This window comes from Pteronotus mesoamericanus, unplaced genomic scaffold (assembly GCF_021234165.1).
Source record: "Pteronotus mesoamericanus isolate MK-2021 breed Mesoamerican mustached bat unplaced genomic scaffold, CSHL_Meso_final contig_220, whole genome shotgun sequence".
In the NCBI taxonomy this organism is placed as follows: domain Eukaryota; kingdom Metazoa; phylum Chordata; class Mammalia; order Chiroptera; family Mormoopidae; genus Pteronotus; species Pteronotus mesoamericanus.
The window spans coordinates 2,394,402-2,414,788 of record NW_026555091.1 but is presented as its reverse complement, the minus strand read 5'-3'; the positions used below and the strand labels follow the sequence as shown (position 1 = coordinate 2,414,788).

Here is a 20,387-nt window from a genome sequence, read left to right as displayed (position 1 = left end):
CATCACTCCAGCCAGAGACTCGCCTGGCCGCCACCCAATCTGTCACCGAGTTCTCCCCTTTTACCTCCTACTTTGCGAGCTCATCGCCTCTCACCTGGACCGTCTCACAGACCTCCTCCCTGCTCTGTTGACCAAAAACCTCACCTCCACTCCACTTGCTGTGACAAAGCTCTGGTCACATCACTCCATTGCTTAACACTGTCCCTTAGCGGCATCGGCCCTGGGGTGGCTCCTCTCACCCAGTGCCACAGCCCACTGGGAGCTGCGCTGGGAACGGTGACAAGGGGTTGGCATCTCTTCTACCCCTGGAGCAGTTGGATGGACCTGACATGTCCCCAGAGGTCCCAGCTACAAGCAGCCCTGTCGATTTACGCCAGCACCCAGACAAATGTTATTTTCTGGATGCACAACGACAGACACCACTTTGGGCCCTATTTCCTGAAAGGACAACGCCCTGCCTGGGACACCCGTCCCACTTTGCTGAGCCAGGCTTGCTCAGAACTATCTCTTAAGGCCGGGGTAGGTCCGCCATCCCTTTGCCCCACACTGGTCTTTCCGAAGCTGGCTTGCTCCACATGAATCTGAAAGGGATCCGCCGTGAAGACAAAGCTCATGCAACCGTTTGTCAGTCCATCAGGTTCCATGTAGCGACATGACTCTAAAGCCTGAAAGCTCCCTGGAAAGGACTCACGTCTGGTTCCTAATTTAGGGTCGGCATCATCGCCAGCCTCCGTTCCCTTTCCCTGCATATTCATTCATTCTTGGCCACTTGAACGCTGTCATTTTCCAGAATGAAAATCTTGGATTCTGAAAAGGCTTGTACGTCAGAATTTAGAATCAGAGACAATTTTTGCTTGTTCCTGAGGGTTATGTCTGGAGGAGACAGCTAATTAAAATATCCTGGCGCCTGTCCCCTCAGGCACTCTCTCCCACGCAGAGAGCTTTCCGGCTCACGTCCGCGATGCTTGTCAGATCCAGGGAATGTGAGTGACGAAAAGCAGCAAAGTAAACAGAAACCCAACAAGCAAATGTTCCACGCAGAGCTGTTGCACCGTGTGTCTTGGCTTGATGTTATTTATGCACGAAAATGTACTGATTCCCTATCAGGTTATTTTTCTTAATTAGGGTAAAGTATTCACGAATGTTTGCATCATTATACCTTTGTATTTGTCTGACATATTTCATAACAACAAAGAGTGTTCCAGGCAAATTGGTTTATCCACATTCAATGAAGCTTGAGGGATGTGTCCTTCCAGGTCCTTCTCATTTTGCTGGGAGGTGCCTTTCACGGGCTGCCGGTCAGATGCCTGGGAAACTTCCAGCAAGTTCATAGGGAGAGACCTTCGACCTGAAGAGCTGGTGATTCTCAGTATGCTGCCCTTTGAATAAATCCTTGCTCTTGTCCATGCCAAGGATTCATTTGCTTCCTACTTCAAAACTTTTCATTTGTGGCCTTCACATATTCCTGTTTTCACAGGAAGAGAGAGAAGAACTTACTTTCTCTGAGCACCATGTGTAATGAGAATCCAAATAGTGTATGTTCTTCACCACGGGCATTTTTCCCTCATCAGATTCAATATTCATAGCTAAGGGCATAATCAATGCAGGGATTCTATGCCTGTGGACAGAGCAACATGAACCCATCTATTAATTTTGTAGATATCATGGGACCTGGACTATGTACGTTAATGAGAGAAATAGAACATGGTCATCTCAAGTCATCTAGCTCTGCAGGAGCTTGGCTTTGAGAACCCATGAAAATGTCCCATGTGAATCAAGCGGGGCCACTATCATCTCTTATCATCAATCCTGAGACAAAAATCATTGCTCAAGTAGAGCCCACGGCTCTACCCAGCGGGAGCGGATGGTCCCCCCCCCATCAGACAGTTGTTTGGCTCCCTGCGCCCAAATTACCCTCTGTCCTCTTCCTTCCTTCCAGAATTAGGAATGAAAAACATATTCAAAGATGAATCTAAATCCCACAGATGGTATGTCACACAAGCTTGTAATCGAGCCACCCAAATTCATGAGACAGATCCATGAAAAAGAGCCCCCGTCCCTCATCCCCCAAGGGCGGCCATGGCATCAGAAAGGGGGCTATTCCGTCTTCCTGGGTACAGCTGCTCAGTCCTTGGGTGAGTCATGAGCAGTGAATAACCGCCCACAGATGTCCTCTTCCACATCATTTTTCTTCTGCGTCCCTCTTTCATGAAGAGTGAACTGGAAAGGAATTCAAAGATAGAGTAAAGGAATAAAAAAAAAAAAAGAATAAAACAAACAGGCCAGGTCAACCCATTTGCCCTATTTCTCCTTTCAGTAGAGTGTAGGGAATAAAGGAGGTTCCAAGTATGACTGCAAATTGTGCCCCAGTCACTGTGCAAGTAACCTCACTGGTGGCAGGGTGCCCAGATCGCCTGATCCTTAACCCGCCCATACACTGCCTCCTAGAACCACAGATGAGCAGAAGTGTGGCCCCAGATCCTTACCCAATATGGATAAGTCACAAACTACACCTGGAACCCGACTCCTAAATCAAAGCTCTCCTTCCACATGTGGCACTGAAGCAGTGACCTGGGGTGTTTAGGGCCCAAGTTAGCAACGGCCACGCTCCCCAGTTCCTCAGCCAGTCACTATTATGCTGTGCACTTTATTCCGTTTACTCAAACCACCAGATGTGTCCCATTTAAAAATCCAAGTTCATCCTTTAGCTGCCATGAGTATATGTTAAAGAAACGCAAATGTCTTAACAGGCAATGGCAATATGCTGACTCTCAAAAATTTGGGATTTTGCTGCCATCTCTTAATAATATTCGTTACAAAGTATTGTAAGAATATAAAATCTATCTAAATAGAGCTGTTAAAAATCGGCGAACCTGAAGTTGGTATAGCTTATTTATAAAGTAAAACAAAGCACTTCTTGAAATAGAAAATGCATGGTTTTAAGTCTTAAGCCCTTTATTTACTTCAATGCAGAACATTTTATTTTTAGACATTGGTGGGTTTTGTTTTGTTGACATTTTCACTTAGTCAGCTGAAAACAAGTCAGGAAAATCACATGGTGACTAATAGCAACCTTTCAGGATGCTAGAGCAAGTATATAGACCGTTCTTTGTTTGGACTGAGGTTAAATCAACTGGTCAGTAAAGGCTTTCTTTCTGTCCAATAATTATGACATATCAACAGTCACCAAGTAGCACTGAACTGAGAATCCTCCAGAAATAATCGAAGGCTTTCATTTTACCAAAACAGCCATCACAAAATGCAGATGGCTTATATTGACTCATTGCATTTGCCCGTCCTAAATTGCTGAGGTTCAGAGAAACCGATTTTTTTCCCCATGTTGTGCAACAGTTTCTCCAAATCTCTGCTCATGCCCAGTGGAACCAACATGTCCCTCAGACACCCTTCATCTCAGTGGGCAACATGTGAGCAGGCCCATCCATCACACACACACACAGGTAATTAGGAGACGCAAGGAATGCACAAGGATGGCAAGAAACCATTTGATTCTTTGGCTATGCGCTAGTAGCAAATATATTATTTCTTGGCAACTAGCCCATTGGTTTGGGAAATAATATCAGACCCTGACCCAATAAACTCTGACATCCTGCGCCTCACTTTACATGCACCATAGGGCCTGCTACTGACCACTGACCGCCAATCCCAGGTAGGCACCCCTTTCTTTGGAATCCTGGCACACCCCTAGACCAGTCTGCCCTTCTCTAGAGAGACACATTTCTCCCTCCACTGCAGATCCTGATTCAGAGGTAAAATTACGCAGGCAGGCAATTCAGGGTTTTTAGAAGACTTCCCTAAAAATGACAATGTATGTGACGTTCAAGCCCTCCAATATGTCTGCATGCTGCCTTGTTAAATTAAACACACCTGGTTTATTTATACACTGTATCCAATGGCTTACAGATTAGGATTCTAGAAACAATACGTGTCTTATAGCAAAAAATATACATATAATAATCCACCTATAGTTTATATAAGTGAGGAAATGTTTCTGAATATATCTATATATCTATATATGTACACCTATATACTCCGTGTGAGCGGGTTTGCAGAATCGGCATGCAAACGCTGCAGTCCTTCATTGGCCCTTCCACTTCAGTGTCAAGAACACCAGGTTTCAAAGTCTTAAGCTGCTGAGCAAGGGTCACCGCTGAGGACAAAGGACTGGCTTGATGCACCTTCCCCGGTGAAGGACCAAGTTTGCTGGACAGTGGCAACCTGCAACGCATGGCTTACTGCATGGACCAATCTCATTCCAGTTGTCGCAGGTCTTGACGCATCCTGGGCCGCAGGTATCGTACACAGCCCCGTGCTTACACTGTGTGGCTGGAAAAAAGGAGGAGACAAAGGTGAGATGTGGAGATGCTGCCTCGTTAATTCACCCACAGCCTGAGGCCGCTCCGCAGGCTCCTGCCACTCACTGCATAGGGCTTGCAGGGGCGAAGGTTCACTCCCACTTGTTAACAAAGGACTAACAAACACCCCACCTTCCGCAACGCCCTGGCCCTCACCTGCACCGAGGAAAGTAACATCAAAGATCACCTGCTGCGCCAGTGAACTTCAAAATAAAATAAAGTGAAAGCTTTGTATGCCCAGATAAGACAAACTATACATTAGTAAAGCTATAAAAAATACTAAGATTATTTAATTGTTGATAACAGTGTGGAAGGTGGACTCCAAAGAGTCCTTCAAGCAATTGAGCTGTGATGAATGTGAACATTTTGTGCAACCACACCAATATTTAAATATACACAATTACATGTACAGGAAAAAACCTATCAAAGATATTGGAAATGTGTTACATATTTTAATATTTTGATTATGTGTTGAATTAATCAATTTGAGGGAAGTCAGAGCAAGTGTAAAGCCAAATATATCTGACAGGAGCTCAATATCCAAAATTTATACAGAACCCATGCAGCTTAGCACCAAAAAACCCCAACAAACAACCCAATTAATAAATGGGCAAAGGACCTGAACAGACGCCTCTCCAAAGAGAACACACAGATGGCCAATAATCACATGAAAAGATGCTTAACATCACTAATCATCATGGAAATGCAGGTGAAAACCACAAGGAGATATCACCTCACACCTGTCAGAATGGCTGTCACCAACAAATCAACAAACAACAAGCGCTGGGGAGGATGCGGAGAAAAGGGAACCCCCTGGCAGGGGAGCTCAGTTGGCTAGAGTGTCACCCGAATACATAAGGGCTGTGGGTTTGTTCCACAGCTGGGCATGTACACGATTCGACCAATGGATGCATGAGTGAGTGAAACAACACAGTGATCTTTCTCTCTCTCTTCCTCTTTCTCTCTCTCTAACATCAATATTTTTTTTTAAGGGAACTCCCGTGCACTGTTGGTAGGAATGCAGAATGGTGCAGCCACTACAAAAGAAAAGAGTATGGAGGTTCCTAAAAAAATTTGAAAATGGAACTGTTTTGTGACCCAGCCATTCCTCGTCTGAGTATACATATGAAGAAGCCCAAAACACTAATTCAAAGGGGTGCATGCACCCCCATGTTCACTGCAGCATTATTTACAATAGCCCAGGTAGGAAAGCAACACAAGTGCCCTTCAATAGATGAGTAGATATCAGAGCTGTGGCACATATACACAATGGAATATTATTCCACCATTAAAAAGGAACAAAATCTTTCTATTTGCAACGGCATGGGTGGACCTAGAAGGTATGATGCTGAGCGAAGGAAGTCAGACAGAGAAAGACAAATGCCAGGTGATTTCACTTATATGTGGAATCTAAAGAACATAATGAATGAATAAACAAAACAGAAAAAGATTCAGAGGAACAGAGAACTGACTGATGGTTGCCAGAGGGGAGCGGGGTTGGGGGGCTGGGTGAGAAGGGTGAGGGGATTAGGAAGTACAAATTGATGGTCACAGAACAGTCACAGGGATGAAAAGTACAGCATAGGGAATATAGTCAATAATATTGTAATAACTATGTACAGCGCCAGGTGGGTACTAGAAATATCAGGGAGAGAAACATCGATGAGAGAGAAACGTCAACCAGTTGCCTCTCATATGCACCCAACCAGGAATTGAACCCAGGACCTTTTGCTTTGCAGAATGACACCCAATCAATGGAACCACACCAGTCAGGGTTCATGCAGGTCTTTTAAAAGTGGAACCAAGTTACCATTAACTAAAAAAAAAAAAAAAAAAAAAAAAGCGCCCACCCAGCCCAGGTAATGTTGATGGGCAATCAGGACTGAGAACCGGCCCTAATAAAAACCCTCACATTCCTGCTTCAGTTGCCAAGGAGACTCATGTGTTTCTAGCACATGAGAGGGCAGCGATCGTTTCCAAGGTGGGAGCAGGCGCACGGGGGGAGCGCCTGTCATTGCCCATCTTCTTCCACCTAAAGTGACTGGCACTCTTCCCGAGTCCCACAGCACTTGTCCTCTCTTTTGATGGAGTCAGGTCATCTGCCTGTGCACCTTTTTTTTTTTTCTTTTTAAAGATTTTATTTATTCTTAGAGAGAGGGGAAGGGAGGGAGGGAGAAAGAGAGAGAGAGAAACATGGGTGTGAGAGAGAAATGTCAATTGGTTGCCTCTCGTATGCACCCCAGCTGGGGACTTGGTCTGCAGCCCAGGCATGTGCCCTGAGTAGGATTTGATCTGATGACTTTTCAGTTTGCGGGGACGATGCCCAACCCACTGAGCCACACTGGCCAGGGCTGCACGAGCACCCTGAACCCATCTTCCTGCCGCCTGTCCTCATTCGCACCCGCACTTGGGTTGCCGCTCCTGTTTGGGGCGCATCTCCTCCAGGAACCTGCTTCACTGTGTGTCCTCACCGCCTACCATCTCCTCCTCTGTTAGCTCCACCCTCTAAATACTCGAAAGAGTTTTATATAAATGCTCACCTTTAACGACAGATCTCCCCAGCCTATCAGACTGCCTTTCTCTTTCCTTACACCTGCAAACTCCAAAGGAGCACTGACAGTCATTCGATCCAATCCCGCTGCAGGTAACTGATGTCGGGGTGCTGCCGCCTACCACGTCACAGACCCCGCTCCCACCAAAGTGTTCAGCAGCGACCACATCCATGGACACACGGGCAGTCCCCATTCTCCATGGTCTCTGCAGAACAGCTGATCTTTTTGTCCATTTTACCTAAAGGGTCTGAGCTCTCCAGGGTCTTTGGCTAACACCTTGGGAACATCTCCTCACGAGCTTCATTGTTTATTCCCTGGCAAATTACCCGCAAGATCTTCCTTCTGCATCGCCCCCGCTCCACACCCCAGTTATTCCACTTTCGTCTCCCATGTCTAGAGAGCTCTGAACTATGTTATCATCAGCTCTGATCCTCATCACAAGCTCCTCAGTTTCTTAGTCTCAATTCAAATGTGACCTCCTTCCAGAAGCTTCCTGGCTCTCCCCCAGGACACCCTTCCCTCTTCTGCATTCCATAGCACTTCTCATGTGACAGTTATCTGTTTATTGGTTTTAATCCCACAATTACAGCGCAGCTGTAGTTCTTAATCAGGGAGGCTCCTGAGAGTCCCCTGAGTATCTTTTAAAAAGACATGTATTTCTGATACATAAGGATACCCGTCCCCTGCAGACGGTTGCCGTGCGTCTGCCTCAGGGCCCAGGTGGCTGTGGATGACAAAGCTCCGGGAGCCACGATGATGAGCACCGTGAGCTGGAGCGAGCGAACTGCGGAGACCCTGCCTCCTGCGGGCAGAAGCCTGGTCTTCCCCGACAGAAGCTCTGGCACAGGGCCCAGCACAGAGGAGCGGCTTAGCCGATGCTCGCGCCCGTTGGATGACAATTTACTCTCAGGGACGGTTAATCCACCACTCATTTCCCACTGCGGAGTGCATCGGCTGGCCTTGAGTTCATTTTCCACTCTGATGCTTCCAGATGCCTCAACTTGACCCTCCAGATACTTCGCTCCCCTTCGAACCTTGCAAAGATCCTTTTAGTGTGAAAACTCAGCAGAACTCCCTCCTTCCCACCTGTGTCCTCTGCTCTCCCCCTCTCTGACCTCTCCATTCCTTTTTCTAGCTCCGCCACTTAACTCACAAGCGCTCTCCTGGGACACCTTACCTTGGACTGCTGGACACTGACATTCCCTGCACAGTGTACAGGCAGAAAATAGGATGTAGAAAATGAAGAACTGCTAGGGGGAAAGAAGATCTTTTTGATCATAGACGTATCACGTCCATTTCAATTCAAATTGAATCAATAAACCTCTCCTAAGTGTCTGCTGTGTAGTATCTAAGTATCACCTTAGGCCAGGGAATCAAATGCGATCATGTCATTTCTGACCTCCCGTTACAGGAGTCTGGGCCGACCCCCAAACGGGGGAACAGATCCTTAATGAAATGCAGAATGTACCCTATCAGACAGTGAGAGCAAGGGGCAGGGGAAGAGAGAGAGACATCAACTCAAGGCAGAGGGGGCTGGGCATCAATGAAGACTTCAGAGAACAGATCCCGCTTCAGCCTTAGAAGGTGGGCAGAAGTGGTCAGACAGCGGCAGGGAGAGTCCCCTGGGCAGGGAGGGCGGCCAGGGCACAGGCAGGGTGTGGGCCACGACCAGCCACCTGGCTCCCCCGCGGAGGGGGGTCCTCGGCTTGGCTTGGTGGGAGGAAGCAGGAAGTTTGAGGAGGGGGAGGGGGCAAAGGCAGAGAAGCAGGCAGGGGTCGTGAGCCTGGGCACAGGGGCCACTTGGAAGGGTTTTAGCTGGGGGACGGTGTCATTGAGTTTAACTTCAAATTGGCACCTTTTCAAGGGCCCTAGAGAGTTAATATTGACTTGGATCTGGGTTTGCCCTTCTGTGGATCCAATTTTTTTTACAAAATTACAAAAGGCAAACGATAATTTTTAAGGCGTAAATACGATTCCATTTAAAAGAATTCGTTTGGTTTCACATTTTTAAAAAACACCCAGGAAACTTCTTAAGTGGTTAGAGTTGACATGTCTTTATTCTCAAAGGGGGCACAGAGAAGCTACTGTGTAACACGTACACACCGCATCGCGTGTTATTTTATGTGGTGGCCCCTACGGGCACCCCGTGTTGGCTTTATCAATAAGGTCAGTAAGTGTGGCTCTGTCCCCTCCGGACCACGCTGTCGCCATGACCCCCTACTGGCCACTGAAGGTCACAGTTCCGACTTCATCTCCTTAACTTTTGCAGGGGCGTCCAGCCAGCGAGGAAGGCTCGGGGCAGGGATACCGCAGCCACGGGGCGAGAACCCCCTGGAGTTTGCAGGTAACACCAGGCAGACCGGCTCACAGACCCGGCAGACCCCTCAGGTGCTGCAGCAGGACACGCACCGCTGTGGCTGGCCCGGCACCTTTCCCACCTAGAAAATCATCGCTGAAATTGCAGTGACGATTTGTGTCAGCGACAGGCAGGGGGCAGAAAACCTGTTAGGAGGGGGCGGGGGAGGAGGCAGGAGCAAGGCCCTGGCAAAGCTACAGAGTCAGGAGCGCCCCTGACTGGCTACTAGCAGCGCCAAGTAACAACTGCCGATGCTAAGGAACAAGTGCAGAGAGATTGGGAATATCTAAATAACACATAAATCTATATTCATATTTAAATATATTTTTTTCCCACAATACGCATGCTTCTCTGTTCTCATAATGATTAAGAACAGCGGCTCTAAAGCAAATTGGCCTGGGTTCAATTCCCAACTTCCTCCTTTTCTGGCTCTGTGACTTTCAGCAAATTATTTAAATATTCTTAGTCTCAATATCCTTAGCAGTAAAACATGGGTAATAGAATGTTACCAAATAGATTACAATGTGGATTTAGACTGATAAAATGTAATAAAAGTACTAATGTATCCTCTGGGCAAGGAGGTGCGTAGAAAATGGTAACTATTAATATAAGTCGTCATTACTGGACTTGCATAGACCCTGCATATTGCGTGGTGCTCGGCAATCCACAGGCTACGCGGGAGGGCCCCGAGCCCTGCCTCCCACAGCGCGTGGGCACGTACTTTGTGTTGATGTCATGATACCTCTGAGATCCAGGCCCCCTGGGAAAGTCTCTCATTCAGAGTTTCAAGTGTGCCCGGTTTCTTATTTGTTCAACTTCCCAGCTTTTTTTACTCTGGAAAATTTCTCTTCTCTGGGAGCTAAAAACCAGGAAGGAAAGAGTATCCTTAGAGTCTTCGGAATTCCAGATGAATTGGAAATGAATCTACTGCGATGCCGCATGTCTTTGTAAATTTCTTACGTCCCAGCGGTCGGTCTGTGGAAGTCCATACTGTGTGTGTGTGTGTGTGTGAGAAAGGGCCTCTGCAAACCACACAGGGATTGAGCTCCGCTTCACTTAGATGGTCCTAGAACTCTAAGTGGTTACTGGAACGTTTCAGGAGCCAGGTTCTCTTTCCAATAGAAAAGTAATTTTAGCTTCTGAGATTCAGCCCCTGAAATCAGGAGGCTGACACGCAATGCGTATTCTTCAAATGCAATGCGTCTGCTGAAAGGGTGCTAAATATAGCCCTGGGCCCGGCAGAGTTCAGAGATTCTGTATCTAATATGATCCTCACCACAGCTAACAAAATTAACGCAGTTCTGCTGAGCCCGACATCTCAGGGATGAGGATTTGGAAGGGGGAGGGAATATTTAATAGGAGGATTCAAGATGTGCTGAAAGGACCCAGGCCCTCAAAAACGTTGCCCGGACTAGGTGAACCCACGCTGATGCTTTAGGGGACAGGCGACCTTTTGGTCTCACCTTCGGGAGCCTCCGCCCCATCCTCTCACGAGCTGTTGTCAGCAATGAGTTGTCCCCTGACAGGCGAGCAGCCTTGACAGGGAGCCGCTCTTGCTGTGGAAAGTGAACTCAGACATAAAGACTGGACTGGGGTTCACAGGGAGAGCAAATTCAAAAGGGGAGTCAGAGGAGAGAAAAGGGCTCTGTTGCTTTTCAGGGACACAGACTCGTGACCGCCTCAAGGCAGGGCTTGAGGAAGCTTCGCTAACCTCCAAAGACCCGTCAGCCCACGTCCCCCCCAAACCGCCGGAGTAAGCTTTCAAATGAACTCAGTGGTTTCAATCCTGGCTGCAGGCCAGAACCACCTGAAAGGTTTTAAAAGTCACACAAGGCTAATAAAGGAGGATATCTGGGCCAGGAATAAGTTTCTGGGTTTTTGTTGTTGTTGTTGCCGTTTTAAGCTCCCAAAGCGACTCCACGGTCCAGCCAAACTGAGACCCAGCGGTCTGCGTGAACAAGGCATTCAGACCCTGAAAAAGCTCCCAGGCAATCTTTTTGACTCTTTCCCTAATCAGATGATCATCCCGGCCCGACCCAGAGAGAGAGAGCAGTCAGCCCTGCGGTGAACAGCCTTCTGTTCTAATTGCCGGGCTGAAGCTATTAGCATCAATATCGTGTTACAAACGCCAGCCTCTTCATTCCAGGCCGATCTGGCCCTTTGCAGAAAAACGTCTGCCCGCCCTTGAAGGAAGTCACCCATATGCTGTCATCTCCTCTCCAGGTCACAATAGCAGCAGCAGCCCCTATTGACTGAGCATCTTCTGTGAGTTGGACACTCTTCCAGAAATCTCACAAACATGTCACTAATGCTGATAACTCTGCATAGACATTACTGTAAAATTCCAAAGTATATCTAGACATCTGCTGCCTCCACCCATTGCCTCTCCCTTAATCCGAGCCACCGGTGGTGGTTTTCACCGCAGCTCCGGCCCATCGGCTTTCCTCGTACCCCATCCGTTCTATTCTCTGCATAGCCACCTGCACACGGGGCACCTTGGAAAAGCGGGAAGAGGTGTGCTTAAAGCCCACCAGTGGCTTCCTGCTCCTGGAGTAAGAGCTACACTCCTTCCCAAGGCCTGCGAAGCCCTGCATGACCCAGCTCCGGCTTCCACCCCGCGCGGCTCCGTGTTGGCCCGCCGTGCTCAACCCACGCTGCGTCCCTTCCCGCTGGAGAGCGTGCTGTCTTATTCCTGTTTTTTTTTAATACATAGTTTTAGTTTTTTTCTGCCTAGAATGTCCCCCCGACTCCCTTTCATCCTTCAGAGCGTGGCTGAAATGCCACCTTCACAGAGAAGAGCCTTCCCTCTTCACCGTCTAAGCACTACCGACTCCCTCTCCATCTGTTTTCCGTTGCTTTGCTCTGCTCCGTTCCTTCACCACACTGACCATGCACAGCAAGTACTTATTGTGGAGTTACTATTTGTGTCTGGTTCTCCCATGGGACAGCCAGCACCTCAATGACAGGGGTCATAGTCATCAAAGTCACCAAAGTCCCCCCAGTGCTTAGCATGATGCCTGGTACTTAGCCACTCTGTAGGATTTCTTGGATGAATAGAGACATCCATTTCATAGAGAGCAACGAAGCTAATTAACTTGCCAGAGATCAAAGAGCTCTAGCAACAATTACAGAACATTCTGCTAGGCTTTGTATCACAATCTCTCTGTCTCTCAAAAAAACATAAAATCACACATCCTAAAGACCTTAAATGACTGTAATTGCCCTGAATCTGCTTTGCGCTACTCATAGCCTAACCCACAGCTGTGACTGTCCATGTGCTAAGTACATCCAGGTGGTAGTGTCAGGCTGGGAGGAATGTGTAACAGTGGAAATCCTTACATTGTTCAAATGTGCTGGTCACAGAGCTTTTCCCTCGAGTGCTGCCTCTTCTGCCCCAGGTGGGAGGACCCTGTGCTTGATCAAGCTGCAGTCCTTGGAGGCCCTGGTTGGGTAGCTCAGTTGGTTAGAGTGTCGTGCCCATACGCCAAGGTCGTGGGTTTGATCCCCAGTCACGCACATACAAGAACCAACCCATGAATGCATCATAAGCAGAACAACAAATCAATGTTTCTCTCTGTCCCCCTCCCCACTCCTCTCTCTCTCCTTTCCTCTTTCTCTCTAGAATCAATCAACCAAAAAAAAAAAAAAAAAAATTTCAGTTGCCATGCCTGGGCCACTGATGGGATTTCCCTGCGGCCTAGGTGGGAAGTGACTATTCACGCCAGCTCGGCGGCACGGCTGTCCTGGGTACCTGGACGGACCCGCCCCGGACCCTCTTACCCGCACAGCTCTGCTGCGGCCCCCAGTGGACGCCGACGCCCTCGCGCTGGCAGGCACGGGTATACGCCAGGAACGACTCGCAGTAGCAGTTTTTATGGACTGGGCACTCACACATGTCTGTCACGCAAGACCTATGGGAAGCAACAGAAAGAAAGAAACATTTAAAAATGTCAAACGCCCTAAACGTGACTCGCAGCAAGGGCTGAGTCGGGGAATGGGGAAGCTCAGCGGGCCACTGACGGTCGCTCTTTTAGATCGGAGTCCTAAAAAGGGGATGCAAATTCTGCATGGGACCTAGGCTGCTACCTCTGAACATGACCAGAGATTCCTTTTCTTCAAGAGCAAAACTGCCCAATGGAATTTTCTGCAGCGATAGACTCATTCCAGAATCCCCGCTACCCAAAGCAGTAGCCACTGTCTGTATGTGATTACTGAGCACGTGAAATATATCTAATGTAAGTGAAAATCCAAATTTTGTACTTGATTTCATCTTTTTTGGTTTTGTTTTACATCATATTTTTTTTTATTCAATAAAAAGTAATCAAGTATATACTCACGCTGTCTACCCCCAGCTATGAAACTTAATCTTTACTGTGATTTAATTTCAATGACTTAGATATAAACAGCACGTGTGCCTAGCTGTGATCATGCTGGAAATGCAGCTCTTCGATACAGCCGCCATTGCAGGTGCTGTCCTTTTGCGAATAGCTTTGACATGGGAAGAGTAGGTTCTGAGATAATATAACTGAAATAGTGACCAACGGGATGAAAGTACAAACTCCCAGGGCAACATCTGGAATCTTCGTCTTTTGGGGAACACCAAACACCGTTTTCAAGAATGTGGTATCACAAGTTCCAAATGAAGCAACACTTTCAGCCCCCTAATTAGGCTGAAAGGTGAAGAGGTCTGAACCAAGGTCCCCTTCGCTTAACTTTAAACGTGGAAATGAGGCGCCAGGACATAAAGAGAACAGAATGATGTTTCCCTGTAAACGAACACATTTTGAAACACGTTACCCTCAGTGACACCGTTATGACATTACACGGGTGTGTAATAGTATAGCTCACAAAGCGTGGTCTCTCCCTGTGAGGTCAAGAGAACATCTGACAGCCTCTGTTTGATAAACAAAGAGGTCGTTTTACAAAACAAGAGATGGGCCCAAAGTCACGTTAACAGGTGGCAAAGGAGTGAATTAAATTACATCTCCTTACTCAGAGGCTAGTGCTTTTTTTATCAACCCGTACCACCATCCTCACCTTCACCTCTCAGTGAGTTTGCTCCTAACAATTTTGCCTTAACATTCATGCAAGAGGCCACCAAGGTTAATAAAATTAAACCATGCTTATTTTGTCATACTCTTTCTCAGCAAAGCCTCTTCCTTATACAGGACCTAATTCAAGATGACAAGTGACACAGATGATCTTGAACGGGATCAGGACACGGTCCTCCAATGTTAAGATGCCACCGTTTTCGCTTGGGGGGACACATTTGCACACCCGACCAGAGAGCGACCAGCCAGCTCTGTGTGGACGCTGGTGCCTCACCTGCTCTGCACAAGAATGAACGGCAGAAGCCATATGGAAGGAGCAGTAGGCTCACTAAGTACCCGCAAAGCTATTACAGTTCAATAGTCAAGGCAGAACCTGGGGAAATATGAACTGAGAGGGGCAAACGAGCAACCGATCTGAAACCTGAAGAGCCTCTTCCACTTCCGCATGTGAGAGATTATTTGATGACAGACACTTAAGTCACAATAATCGGGACAGACACATTGATCTCTCTCCTCCCAGTAATCATCACGCTGAGTTTCTGAATAGCTTCTCCCACTTGCTTTACAGAACTCCTGTGAAATCACATTCACTGGCAAACCCCTTCTGGTATGAGACACGCAGTGCTGTGTCTAAATTCGTGTGCAGCCTCCAGCTTCCAGGAGAAGCCACATAAAGCTGATCCTTGCAACGGCCTCTCAGTGTCTGAGTCTGAAGCCTCCTTTTGCCATCATTTCCTCTGTTGATTCAATTTCCACTTCAGACTAACCCACGCCCGCCACTCGCAAGCTCTGACCTCATGGCCACGGAGCCCCTGCCCCAGGACCTGTGCTCTAACCTCATTTCTACGTCATCCCCCCGCCATGGGGTGTGGGGATCTCTTTCCCTGTCCCCAGGCTGTTGAGGTGACATGAATGAAATGGTACCTAGGGGACCTGGAAAAATGACAGCACTTGTACGGAAAAGAGCTGGTCTGTCCATGAGGAAATGCGTCCTCTGATGTGAAAACACACGTCACATAATTCTTAAAATCGTGTGGACAGTGAACAAAGAAAATTAAATTTGCCTGGGTAAAAAGATTATTGGTGAGTGTTTTCCTTCTTTTCTCTTTGTTTTGACTGGTTGTCTTATTGAAGCTATTTATACAATTTAAAATAAATTATGGACAGCTAAATCAAACTCCTTGAAACTGTGGAGAGAAAATGTGTTAGGCTCACATTTAATAATCATTCCGGGCATACCTCCCGCCCGCTTCACCCAGACCACCTGCGCGTGCCCTCAGACACATAATAGACCTGCCCCTGAGAACTAAGCAGATTGGAGCTTATTTGATTACTTGGAACTACGAGGAACAACATTTGAGGCAAAAACATTTGCCAGAGACAGCCCTTCCCTTGAAACATTTCTCGTATTTTTGAAGGCTTGGGAGATGTATTTTGTCATGGAAGTTAAAACTACAAGATGTCTTTTTTCAGTTGTCAGGCTGATGACTTTTACACAGAATTTTGCCCAGGATTTGGGAAACAACATAGAAATGGACGGTCCAAACTCCGTGGGCAGAGGGTAAGACTGTTAGCTCTACGTCAAGCGTTTTGCTACAGTCAGCCTTTAATGGGTATCTCGTTTGTTCCCACAGCCAGGGCCGTGAGGCAGGTCCCAGCACCGGCCCGCATGGCAGGCAAGGGCACTGAAGCTTGGAGGTGTTACCACCTTGCCCAGGGGCACGTGGCTGATGACAGAACCAGGCTGCAAAACCAGGACTTTAACTTCGGTCTTTGTCATCGCAACACCCGTCCTCATAAGACCTACATTAGAAGACCTTTCTGAGAACAATTTGACGATATGGCCCTTAGAAAGGTTCTTATGCTCTGATTGGAAAACTCCACCCTAAAGAAACAGGAATGCATGTGCACAAAGGCGTTACATATGGGGGTTTTTGTCACAATACTATTTAAAAATGGAAAAAAAAAAAAAAGCCTGCCATGGGTGTCTAGTTAAATAAATTTAGTTGACCTCTACTGAAATATTCTGTGGACATTCCAATGATATTTTGGAAACATTTTAAAATATGAGGAAACACTAAGGAAGGATTTATTGGAGAAAAGCCAAACTGTGTTTCAATATCGTGTGGTCAGCCACAGAAAACAAAATAAATCAACATGTATACATGCAAATGCCCATAACAGGCAACAATGAGTAGGGGACTGTGGCTCTTTCATTTTTTTCTGATCTGTATTTTCTACAAGGAACACACATTGCTTTTCTAAAAACATAAATCACAATGTAATGTTAAAATAACGCCACGAGCAACACAGCTCATATTAATATTTAAATCAGAATTTAGGAACTGGAGTGAGAAAGTAAGGAATAAAGGAAGGGAGAACATTTGAGTGTGCGCTCGCAGGTCTTAGTACACATTTCTTCAGCTCCGACCCTTGGTCTGTGTGTCGGAGGCTACCTGATGCGGCCTATGTGTGACTCGGTGAGCTGTCCTTCACCTCTGGGCCCACCGAGGCTGGGAGCTTGGCATCGGACAGATGGGAGGGATAATGGAATAATTACATGTGCTTCTGCAGGTTACAGAGAAATTGATCAAAAGAAAAATAAAAAACATCCTTGACTGCACTTCACATTCCAGGGAGAGGCAAAACTACTATTATTCAAATGTTCGATTTGTGTTTATCACACTTAATAATTTGGTATTTTCCTGCCTTGAATGTGCTTCCTGGTCTTTCCCCCAGAAAGATCTATTGCCTATCTTTTCAGACTCAGTTTGAATTCCTCCATGGTGCTCCTTGCCTGGCCCAAGAGAAGTTAGCCCCTTTGATTGGGTCCTACCCTGTCCACACCTTTATTCTCGCAGATCCTTTGAGGTCTAGTGACCTCTTTCCGTGTCTGTGGGGAGGACTCTATCTTGCCTGTCCAGCCAAGCACAGCTCACTAAATATTTGGGGAATCCTCAGAAGAGGATGTTCTTCTAGTTGAGAATGGCCTAATGATCTCTGCTCAGCTTCCAGGGTCGGGAAGTAGGACACTGGTGAACCCGAAGGAGAGTGAACCCCGTCCTTGCCCGGACTCCCCCGTGGCTGCCCAGCATAGCCCGGGGGCTGCGGTCCAGCAACCTCTGGACGAGGCTGTTTCTACCAGAACTCTTCCACGGCCATTTTCCTTCTGAACCTCTTGCGCTGCTCTCCTGTATCCAAGGGGAGATATATATATATATATATATATATATTTAAATTTAATGAATGGTGGAAAAAAAGGATTTGATGAGAGCATTCTGCTCTAATGACACATTTTCAGAAAAGCACACTCAATATTGTAAGAATAACCTACAGGGCTTCCTGTTATTAAAAAAGGCAAAGGCAAGCCTCCAATGTGCCTACAATCAAAACATCAAACATCTCTCAGCTTCCTAGCAACGGCATACCAAGTGGTTTCCCCTCTGCTTTTTCTGGCACAAGGGCCCCGCTGTCGGAGAGGCAAGCGCTCACGCCCTTGCTACCCAGACACGGTTTCCACCGCTGGGAACTCTCCACCCCGCTTCTGGGAGGACAGACGGGCACGCCAGGAGTGACAGCAGCCAGTCCCACCCGGGAGCCAGAGTCAGCTGCCACCAGGAAGAGTCTTTGGCTGGACTCCATTGTTCCTTCTAGAGGTCCGCCTTCCTGAGAGCAACAGCAGAACTGGGGCTGGAAGGTGACTAGCAAGCAAGCTGGGGACACATGGCTTTCCTTGCCGGTGTACCTGGGGAGTTCACAGATGCATGTGAAGGCATCTCAGGCTTGTTAGAGGCTGGGCGTCAGTGGGGAAGAGGGAAGGGAGTGGGTGTGAGAGACAGAGTCCTGCCTGGGTGGACGCAGTGTGTTCACCTACCAGGAGACTGTGAAAACGTTTACTTACATTTGACCCCTTCAGATTCTGCCCTGACCTCCCTGACCTGAGCTGTGTGGAAGTCACGAGAGGCAATAAGTTCAGGAAGAAGACACATCCATGTCACACTGCACCCGAGAAAGTGATTTCATCCACAGCTCAGTAGTGCCTACCTCTGCTCTTCTCAATACTCTGTGGGCACCCCTGCACCTTTACAAAGGACAGTGCTCTGGCATTAAACACAGGGCCAAAAGGCTCCATGGTGGCAGCGCAAGGCTGCTTTGTTGAGTTGTTTATGAAGGGGGGCGGCAAGCCCACCGTGCCAGCCAGGAGGGAGCCCCTGCTGCTCACTCCAGAACCTCACTGGGCCAGCCAGCTTGGCACTTCTGTGGCTTAAGTGTTGGTGAGCATATTCAGTATCAAATGGTTGGCTTCAATGTTGGTTCTGTGGCTGCCTGGGGTTGCCAGGACGGCCCAGCGAGGCCAGGAGTCTCTGCAGGAGCTTGTCCGTTTCACACAGTCAGTCCGCAGAGAAGGAGCGGGAGGGTGTGCGGGTCCAGCTGTTTCTCTGGTTCTGGACACGGAGCTCCCTGCAGTCCAGCCTCACCCAGTGCCCCGCAGAGACACACGCACCGCAGGCCTTTGGCCCACTCCCAGGGGCCAAGAGTGAATTCACTGGGCCCTGTGGGTCCCAGGCACTGAGGGAGGCTCAGACAGGCACAGAGCAGGACCCCCCTTGGAAGGGAGGTTGTGCAGACACTAAAATCCAGAGTCCAAGAGACCAAAGGGCTACTGTGGACGGGAAGCTAGTGCAATACCTGCTGCGGACTAATTCCATGCAAGCGGGCAGGGGTGTCCAGGGGGGCTCAGAGTGGGAGAGACATGAGAGGTGGATCCCCAAGTGTGTGTGTGTGTGTGTGGCGGGGGGTGCTTAGACAGACATGAGCAGAGCAAGGGCGATGCGCCAGGTACAGAAGGTTGCTAAGGCAGAAAGTCCTGGGTGCCTAGCAACAGGCAAAACTAAGAAAACAAGGATCTAACCCCCAAGGTGACCTTTCCTCCCCTGCCATATCACTGGCCATTTGGTTTGGAACCCCTGACCTTTCATATTGCTGCTTATGAGGTTGTGCCCCCGCCCCGACCTTTCCTCCCCTGGCATGTAGCTAGTCATGTGTGTTAGACCCCACTTACAGGAGGAACGAACAGGGAGGGCAGAGGATAGCCTTTAAACATTAAGCCACTGGGACAATGAGGTTCTGTCCTGCACCAAATACATCGAGGCCTCAGCTGTGTTTCAGCTCCAGGCCCAGAAAAGCAGCGAAGCCAGACAGAGCAACACCATGGCAACATCAGGACGGCTGCCGTGACTAATGGCCCTGGTGCCCACCAATCAGTAGAGACCATGGTCCTAAAAGGACACACCCGGGAAGCTGACGAGTGTTCCATTGGGATCCTCTCCTGAGACTTCAAGATGGAGGACTCAGTGGGTCTCTCCCTCCCAGGAACACGTGTGTACCTTACCCCTCCCCATCTCCCCCTCCCCCCAAGGCATGTTACCTTTACCTTTCTCTCTTCTAAGCTCCAAGGGCCCTTCTTTTGCCTCCATAACTTGTTTCCTGAGCCCATTTCTTCTACTGCCCACTTCTCCTACCTCTGTGACTTTATAAATAAACTCTCTCTTCTAGTTTGAGTCTTGCCTCTGAATTCTTTCTTAGCCAGAACTCAAGTACTACAGCTGCCGAACCAAAGTCCAGTCAGACCACAGTGGTCTAACACCTGGTGCCATTTTTGCCGCCAACAGGCGGACCTGTGGAATTTTGCTTAGAGAATAAGAAAAAGGAAATTCCAGGCAAAGCAGGGAACTCAAATAAAAGCAGGTTCCAAATCACCAGCTCTTAGATTTAATGGTCATGTGTCCATCCTCCAATATTAAAAAACAAAACAATGTCCCTGACAGTCACACAGCCTATTCTTGATGACCTCATTTTCCCTGCAGAGTAGCACGCAAGATCTACTGTTAAGACCTTTCTTCTAGGCTGTGAAGTCCTCACCATTTCCAACCCTAACTCTTGGGGTGACACCTGAGGTCACACAGAATCAACCCCTGTGCCTGTGTCCATGCTGCGGACCCTCCAGTTATCTCCCTGAGCCCCCTGCTCAGCCTCGCACCTTTGCACCCTCCTG

The 20,387-nt window shown here is 48.0% G+C and overlaps 1 protein-coding gene across 2 annotated transcripts in view; it reads right to left on the bottom strand.

Moving 5' to 3' along the window:
- Nucleotides 1-2,937: 2,937 nt before the first annotated feature.
- Nucleotides 2,938-20,387, bottom strand: part of BMPER (BMP binding endothelial regulator) — a 215,849-nt gene continuing 198,399 nt past the window's right edge. For both annotated transcript variants that reach the window (XM_054571349.1, XM_054571350.1), the window contains 2 exons: nt 13,062-13,192; nt 2,938-4,344 (listed from right to left, as the gene is read on the bottom strand). In XM_054571349.1, coding sequence (XP_054427324.1) covers nt 4,163-4,344; nt 13,062-13,192 — 313 coding nt within the window. In that variant the 3' untranslated portion in view covers nt 2,938-4,162. The remainder of the gene's footprint in view (nt 4,345-13,061; nt 13,193-20,387) is intronic.